Source organism: Fukomys damarensis, unplaced genomic scaffold (assembly GCF_012274545.1).
Source record: "Fukomys damarensis isolate Sample0158 unplaced genomic scaffold, DMR_v1.0_HiC HiC_scaffold_30, whole genome shotgun sequence".
NCBI classification, from domain to species: Eukaryota; Metazoa; Chordata; class Mammalia; order Rodentia; family Bathyergidae; genus Fukomys; species Fukomys damarensis.
The window spans coordinates 1,478,710-1,487,981 of NW_022900942.1; the positions used below are offsets into that span (position 1 = coordinate 1,478,710).

General features: G+C 37.7%; 1 protein-coding gene across 1 annotated transcript; it reads left to right on the plus strand.

Moving 5' to 3' along the window:
* The first annotated feature begins 3,807 nt into the window (after window positions 1–3,807).
* LOC104854632 (olfactory receptor 7G3) lies at window positions 3,808–4,792 on the plus strand. Its single transcript, XM_010613239.2, is given in 2 exon segments — window positions 3,808–3,896; window positions 3,898–4,792. Coding segments are annotated over 2 exon segments (984 nt in total).
* The last annotated feature ends 4,480 nt before the right edge of the window (window positions 4,793–9,272 follow it).

A 9,272-nucleotide genomic window follows, 5' to 3' on the forward strand; every position in this document is an offset into this window, starting at 1 on the left:
TGATGGCACTGTGCGCCTTGATGATTTGATCTGCCTTGGGGAATAGATGGCCCTGCATCTGTGGTTAGGGAGGAGCTTTGAAAATTGTACCCTCAGGTCCACTGAGACTGAAAATAGTCACCATAAAATAGCTGTATCAGCAGCTCTGCTCAGGTCAGAAAATGTACACTGCAGCCTCCACCCAGAGATGATACAACTTTGAGGGAGCTTGGTGCCCATTGTCTCACCAGGGGTTGCAGTTTTCACCTCCATCTTTCAATATCCAGAGAGTAAACGGACAATTCCTTTTTTGTGTCTTCAAGGTAATCTGAAGTTTGAGCAATAAATGTTATGAAGTATTGAAAAGTCTCTCCTTTCTTTCCTTATTTGTTTCTCTGTCTCTCCATTTCTTTTTCTTTCTCCCTCTCTTCCTGTCTTCCATGTCCTTCTTCCTCCTTTCCCTCCCTTTTTGTCACCATCCCTCTTTTATGGACATTATAAGGTAAGAGAATGATCTGTTTGAGTTAGAAATGAAACTACAATCTAATTTGTAAAATTCTGAAGATATATGTTTTATTTTTATATACTTTCCAATATCCCCTTATTACTTCCATCTCATGAATATCTGAATGATAAATGTGACTGTACTGTATATTTAAAAAGTAGCAATAAACTCAATCAGAAAAATTTACAAGCCCAAGCTGTACACAGTCCTGCTTTGTGCCTCTATGAAATGTGATTCCTGAGGTGAACTAAATCTGTCACTCCTGCTTTCTTTCTTCCGTACCTCTCCCCCTTAACTTCTCTCCTAAGCATCCAGGGTTGTGCAGAACTGGAAATGAAAGTGACAGGAGAAGTCATTTCAGTTTCTGTGAGTAGGTAATTTGTATTGACTTATTTCTCCTCTGTGCCAAATCCTTGTATGTTTTACAGCAGTTCCTGTTACATAAGTGTGAACACTGGGTTTGCACAGGTATCTCATGAGCCACAAATGGAAGCCACAATAGCCAAATCCATGATTGGATCTGTAACTGTTCAAATCCATCTTACACTTGGATGGTTGATGTTTTTATATTCATTTTTCTATCACCAGCAGAAGCTGTCTCCTGCTCAGAGACAAAATTATAGAAGCAGAGAGCCCATGTTGGGTGGTTTCACTGCATCATTTGATAGCACACATGCTGTAAATGTGTATTTTATGCTAAGTCCTCAGGCACTGTTACAGAAAATCCTTAAGAAAAGCACTTAGATGGTATGAAATTGCCAGCAAGTGCCAATAATTTATTGTTTCATTTTTAAACTAAAAACTACTTTTCTTTTCAGTCTTCAAAAAACAAAGTCTTTGTTCATCAAGATAATCAAATTTACTTGCAAAAATGTATATACAATACACCTTCAAATAATTTTCTTTTAACAGGAATGAGCTTTATAGGAACTAAGCATTGAAACACAATTTTAAAATTCTGTTTTGTTTCCATTATAAGGTAAACAGAATATAAAGAAACTCAAAGAAATTGTTCATATTTCTGTCCCATCCCCAGGGATCAAATAATATATTATCTCCATGTAGCAAAGTATTGTCTAATCTAGAAATGTTCTTTCTGGTCTGATTTTAATATCTTGATCTTCCAGTACTACATGAAAAACTCATCAAATGCTAGTAGCATGCAAATAGTTCCCTTGTCAATTCTCATCATGGTGTGAATTCTTTACCCTATAAATTGGCCCATAAGCCCTGAAAGAACTGTAATGGGTGGGTATAGCATTAATGACAAAGGAGAAATTAACTTGAGAAAATAAACTGTAATGAAATGAAATATGTAACATGCCTTTAAATTCTCAGTTTTTGATGATATGATGCCTGTCTTTGAGTAATAAAAAAATTGGTTATTTTTATTATGTATTTTATACTGATGCACAATAATTATATTCCCCTTATTTTATTATTATAAATATTTAAAATGTATTCTTATAGTAAAGTAGTTTATTATTAGTTATTGAACTCAGGGCAGTGAACATATCAGGCAAATTGTCCAGCAATACCCACGCATCAGTGTCATCCTGGTTTGGGTGCTACTCTGAGTTCAGTGGAAATCTTGCCTTTTGGATTCTTGCCAAGAAGATTTGAGAGGAGGTCCACGGAAAGAGACTCACAGTCAGAAAATAGTGGTGTACAGCAAGGATGTTTGTTGAAAGTCAAACTCAATGCAGTTAAAATAAGGCTAATTTATGAGTGAGGATGCACACTTTTGCCAGTTGTATGATTTTTGAGAGTTCTCAGATTTAGAGAAGGCAACTTTCAGTAACTCACTTCACCCTCAAGAAGGGCAGGGTGGGGGGCTTAGCCTCAGAGATGGAAACTGTAGTGAATTGTGAGCTGTGTCTTTTGATTCCCTATATTTTGGAGAAGTGGTTGGGGATGATAATTAATAGGGCTTCCTTCCCCTAACTGTGAGTCTCCATCTTAGCATCAGGAGAGGGAATTTTAGAATTCACCTGGATTTTGTCGGAGCCAGTATGATAGCTAAAGCCCAAGTAGGGAGTTAAAACCATAATATAAATACATACAAACAAAGACTAATTGGGCTGACAGGGTGATCTCAGTGCAAATTGGAGTCTGCCTCTAGGGTACTGTGTAGAAATTAAAGGCAAAAGTCTCATGGGGACCGGGAATGCCCTGTTTTGATGTACTCATCTCAGGAAGCCTGCAGCCTAGAAACTCAGGATATCTAGATAATACCCTTTCTTAGAATTTTCTTCTATGTTCCTCCTGTCATTTCTCCATATCCACCTCCTATCTAACTATGTACTCTGTCACTACCACTGAGCTATATCCCCAAATACAAGAAAATATGGCTGTGTACCTATAAACATTTAATCACAAAAGCACAGGATTTACCTCCCAAACTGTTTTCCAAAATTGTACTCATTAAAATTTATTCTACAATGATTTACCTGAAGACATCTTAATGGGCAGGGTAATTAGTGCAGTTAGAGTAATTGGTTCTGGCATGCCCCAGAATGACCCATGTAATGAAAATCTGGTCCTCAGCCCAGTGCTATTGGAAGGTGGTGGATTCATTGAGTGGTGGGACCTCCTTGGGGCCTAAGATAGTGTTTGGGGTCTTCCCCACATGGAATTTTGTTACCCTGGTTTCTTCCTGTCTTCCTTTGCCACTTCTTCTCTGCGAGGTGAGCCATACAAATATTCACTGCTCTGCCTCCTGCCTTGATGCACCACACAAACCCACAGCCAGTGAAGGGGACAACAGGTGATGGACTCAAACCTGAAAACCATGACTTTTTTCTACATTTTTATTATTTGATGCAGTGAAGCAAATGTTTATTTCCTATTTTATTCTCCATAAGTATATTTCTAAAAGAAATGATAGAAAATAAAATCCTGAGTACCATAGTTTGGAACAATGAATTGTGTATTTCAAAATAGGTAGAAATATATGATAGCTAGAAGGGAAGTTTTTGAACGCTTTTTCCTGAAATAAATGATACATATTTAAGGAGTGAATGTACTGATTACCCTGATTTGGTCTTTAAATAGTGCACATATGTCAAAATGTAACACTGTACCTCTTAAAGAGGTATAATTTTTAAAGCTTAACTAAAATAAAAAAAAAAATGAATACAGAAAACTTGGAATAGGGAGTGGGAGGGAAAAGAAATGTTGAGGGAAATACAAAGCAAGTGAAGGAAAGAGAAAATAATCCTGGAAAAATTTAACCATTTGGATTTCAAAATATAGACAAAATTCAGGTGGTTTCTCTACAATTTGTTTTCTTAATATTTTTCCCCACCAGACTTGTCAAAAACATGAAACCAGAAAATATATCAGATACTGCCAAATTTGTTCTCCTGGGATTGTCAGATGATCCACACCTGCAGCCCATCCTCTTTGGACTCTGTGTCCATGTACCTGGTCACAGTGCTCGGGAACTTGCTCATCATCGTGGTCATCAGCAATGGCCAGCACCTCCACAGCCCCATGTACTTCTTCCTGTCTAACCTATCCCTGTCTGACATCTGTTTCACCTCAACTACGGTCCCAAAGATGATTTTGGACATTTTAACTCACAGCAGAGACATTTACTATGTGAGCTGCCTGACACAGATGTCTCTTTATATCGTTTCTGAGAGTATGGATGACTTGCTGCTAACTGTGATGGCCTATGACTGCTTTGTGGCCATCTGTCACCCTTTGAGGTACAATGCTATCATGAACCCCAAACTTTGCTGGCAGCTGGTTCTTCTTTCCTTCCTCATCAGTGTTCTGGTTGCCCTGCTACACACTTCCATGGCACTGCGGCTGTCTTTCTGCACAAACCTGGAGATTCCCCACTTTTTCTGTGAACTGGATCATCTTCTCAAGCTTGCCTGTTCTGATATCTTCATCAATACCTTCCTGATGTATTTCATAACAGATGTGTTTGGTATTGTTCCTGTCTCTGGGATAATTTTCTCTTACACTCAAATTGTCTCCTCCATCTTGAAAATTTCATCAGCTAGTGGAAAGTATAAAGCCTTCTCTGTTTGTGGGTCTCACATAATAACCATTTCCTTGTTCTATGGCACAAGTTTTAGGGTGTACCTCAGTTCTACAGATGCTCAGTCCCCCAGGAAGAGTGCAATAACCTCAGTGATGTACACTGTGGTGACCCCCATGATGAACCTATTTATCTACAACCTGAGGAACAAGGATATGCTGAGGGCTTTGGGGAAACTCATCTGTAGGATAACATCTTTCCATTTACACATCAGATGCTTATACTACTGGAACAAGTCAAAGAGAAATAAGTAGTGAATGATTTATAAAGACTCATTAGTGTTTTTTAATATAACTGAGCAGAGACCAAATGGTACAGGATGAAAACTGTGAAATCAGAACAGTTGGGTTTAAATTCTACGTGTGTCATAACATAGCCATGTGTTGTGGTTTAGATCTAAAGTGTGCCCACAAAGGCTCCTGTGTTGCATGGTTGGCCTATGGAGGGTGACTGGACCATGGGAGCACTGTACTGAACAGTGTATTATCCCACTGAAGAGTTCAGAACTGGATATGCTGTTAGAAAGTTGGGTCTGGTCGGAGGAGGCTGTTCACTGGAGGTTTGACCTGGAAGGGTACATCATCCTTCCCATCTCCTCCCTTCACTTCCGCTTCTTGGCCACCACTGTGAGCAGCTGTCCTCTGCCAGGCCCTCCCACCATGCCCTTCCTGTCATGGAACTGGCTGACTATGGACAGAATCCTCTAAAAATGGCGAGCCAAAATAAAGCTGTCCTTAAAGCTGTGGGTGTTGGATGTTTTGTCCCAGTGATGGGAAAAAGATTAAGGCCCTGTATGTTCTTTGACAATGTATTTCTTTTTTTTTTTCCTCATTGAGGTTACTGGTACATTTTAGGTATACAGTACAGTTATATTCATTATTGGGATCTTGTACTTTTACATCACAGGTCTTGGCTCTCATTTTTCCCCTTGTCCCTGCCCTCTCTTCACCCCTCCTCCCCTCCCCCTTTACAAACACTTCATTTCCATTTTTTCATTTTCTCATATTTTTTATTTTCCTTTATTACCTTTCCCCTACCCTTCCCACTTTCCCTACACCTTTAGTGTATTTCTTCCTATTTCACATTGTCCATTATGTTATTAGGACCTTATGTACTATTATAGTTTATTCACACCAGAGAAACTATTCGGTATTTACATGTGTGACTTATTTATTTGACAATTTATTTCAACTTGCTAAGTTTTTTCCCCTTCCTTCTTTATTGAGTATATTTTAGGTGCACAATACAGTAACATTCACCGTTGGAATCTTGTACCTGTACATGATATACCATGGTTCTTATTTTTCCCCATTCCCTGTCCTCCCTTCACTCCTTCCACCCTTCCCTATTTGCAGAGACCTTGTTTCCATTTATCTCCTTTTCTCTTACTTTTTCTTTTCCCTTCTTAGCTTTACCCTACCCCTCCCACTTCCCCTACACCTTTAGACATTTTCCTATTACACAATATCAACTATCCATTTTGATTCTTATTTACACTTTTAGTTTATGAGACCAGAGAAACTATTTGCTATTTACATATGTATGTCCCATCAATTTCACTTGAGAGTATGTTCTCAATGTGCATCCACTTAGCTAAAAATGTCTCTAGTTTCTTGTTCTTTTTTTTCTCACTGAGTTTATTGGTACATTTTAGGTATACAGTACAGTTACATTCCTCACTGAATCTTGTACCTTCACATCACAGGTCTTGGTTCTCATTTTCCCCCTTGTCCCTGCCCTTCCTTCACTTGCCCCACCCATTTACAAACATTTTATTTCTAGTTTCTTGTTCATTATGGCTGAGTAGTACTTCATTTTATAAAAAAAAAAACCCACATCTTTTATCTTGAGTTTATCGGTACTTTTTAAGTATACAGTACAGTTGCATTCAACATTGGGATTTTGTATCCTTACATAACAGATGTTGGTTCTCATTTTTTCCCTACACCTCTTCCCTCACTTTACCCACTTTACCCACCTTTATTTAGAAAGACTTTGTTGCCATTGTTTTCTTTTCTCATATCATCTTTATCCAGGCTCCAGTTGATGGGCAATTAGGCTTTTTCCAAGTTTTAGCTATTACAAACTGTGCCTCTATAAATGTGGGTGAGTATATATCACTGTGATATGATTCTTTTAATTCTTTTGTGAAGATACCCAGCAGGGGAATAGTTTAGTCAAATGGAACCTCTAATCCTAGTTCTTTGAGGTATCTGCATGTTGATTCCCATAGTAGTCGTACCAGTGTGCACTCCCTCTGACAATGAAGAAGGGTTCCTTTCTCCCCATGATCCCACCAACATTTGTTATTGGTCATCTGTAAAGATGGATTAATTAGATTTAGTTCACATTTAGTCTTGCACAGGGAGATGTCGTTTTCACCAAAGGTGGACTGGAATATATGATGGTGGGTGGGCTCCTCATTTATGATGGAGATAAAAACTTTTTCATCTAATGTTGTTGTAGCTGTGGTAACATACAGTGCCATTGTGGTGATAGTGGTTTAAGCAAATCTACTACACTATCAGTATCATATATCTGGTGTTTAGCACACCTGCTTCATTATTTTTTTTTGTCTATCATTTAACCTCATGTTTAGTTCATCATGATCCTGAGTTATATACTACCTATCTATCACCTATGTATCTCTTATCTATCTATCTATCTGCTACGAAGTATCACTGTGTAGTTTTAGTTGCCCTTGAATTCATTATGTTGCTCACACTAGCCTAGAACATCTGTTGATGCTCCTGCCTCAATTTTTGGAGTGCTGTGATTACAGGAATGCGCCACCATGCATGGCTATACATTATGTGTATTTAACTCTCTCAAATCATAAATTTATCTTCACCTAAATTTTATCATTTTGTCTTTCTTATTTAACGTTTTGATAGTTTTCAGTGGCATTTGAATAAGCCATAATCCATTTTGTCTTATTTTTCCATTTGAATGAGCAATAATTTCAGCACTGTTTACTGAATGGTATTATGCTTTCCAGTAAATTGCAAATTATCATCAGTAAAGTATGTAGTGCTCCTTCACATCTTCATATAGGTGAAGGTAGAATTGATACCAATTTTCTCCGTAATTCATTAACATATTGTTTTCACTGATGCAGCTCTATAATATTGTAATCTCAATATTTCACAAGGCAAGAAATCCAATTTATTATTCTCCATCAAATCAAATATCTGGTGTTGATTTTTCATATATACTTTAAAATAAGCTTGTGGCATATAACAAAATGGGAAGATTGGTATTAATTTTATAAAGCTATTTGATGATAACTGATGTCTCTCAGATATTTTGTGTATATATCAAAAACACAATATTCTTGCCAGTTATTTAAGTCTCATATAATGTTCTTTAGTAAAATATTATATAGATATAGATATATTATACTATATGTATATCTAGACCTATATCTATATCTATCTATCATCTATCTATAAAACTTTGACTATTTTGTCTTGCAACTCTTTTTGCCTATTTATTTAATTGTATTATTATTATTATTATTACTATTATTATTATTGTACTGGGGATCAAACTCAGCACCTTGTGCTTGTGGGGCAGCACAGTGCTGCTGGGCTATATATCTGTCCCTCATTACCTTTTAGAGCACACATTTTCTACGTAAGTTTTGCTTTTGCAAGGAGCCTAATCAAGTAGATATCCTAAAAGTAGAAAGTAGTATGGTGGTTATCTGGGATACTTGGGAGGGGTGATGGAGAAATATTCCTCACAGGGTACAGAATTATATTTGGAGAAATAACTTTCAGAGGCATATTGTACTCCAACAAGGCTATAGTTAATGATGTTATACTTTTAAAAAAGCATTGGTACAATTTAGATACACATAACGATCACACTCACCACAGGAAACTGCCACCTATGCATGGTATACCTTGATTCCTCTTTTTGTTCCCATTTCCCTCTCCTAACTTCAACCCCTTTCCCTCCTTATTTACAAAACTTTATTTCCATTTTGTCCCTCTTTTCTCATTTTTTCTTTCCTTCCTATTGCCTTCCCCCTCCCTAGTTGCTCTTTCCTTTTGACCAACTTTTCCCATTTCACAATATTTGTTATGTATCTTGGTCCTTATTTACACTTACAGTTTCTCTCACCAAAGAAACAATGCTATATTTACACACGTGTATGTAGTTTACTTCACTTAAGAATGTGAAATAGAAAGAAAAGGGATAAACGTGTAGAGAAAGTGAGAAGGGTAGGGGAAAGGTAAGAAGGGAAAATATGTGAAAATGAAAAAAAATGGAAATAAAGTCTTTGTAAATGGGGAGGGAAGGAGGGGGTGAAGGGAGGGCATAGACAAGGGGAAAAATGAGAACCAAGAACTGTCATGTAGAGGTACAAGATCCCAATAATGAATGTAACTGTACTGTATACTTAAAATGTACAAATAAACTCAATTAAAAAAAAAGAATATAGCTTTGAGCTGGGCGTGGTGGCACACGCCTGTAATCCCAGCATTCTGGGAGGCTGAGGCAGGAGGATCTCTGCGAGTTTGAGACCAGCCTGAGCTACATAGGGAGTTCCAAGTCAGTCTCCACTACATAGTGAGACCCTGTCTCAACACCCCCCAAAAACAACAAAAAAAATATAGCCTCATGGGTGATGGGGATGTTGCTCAGGTCACAGTTCCTGCCTGGCAAACTTGAGGTCCTGAGTTCCATTCATGTACCACACACACACACACACACACGCACACACAC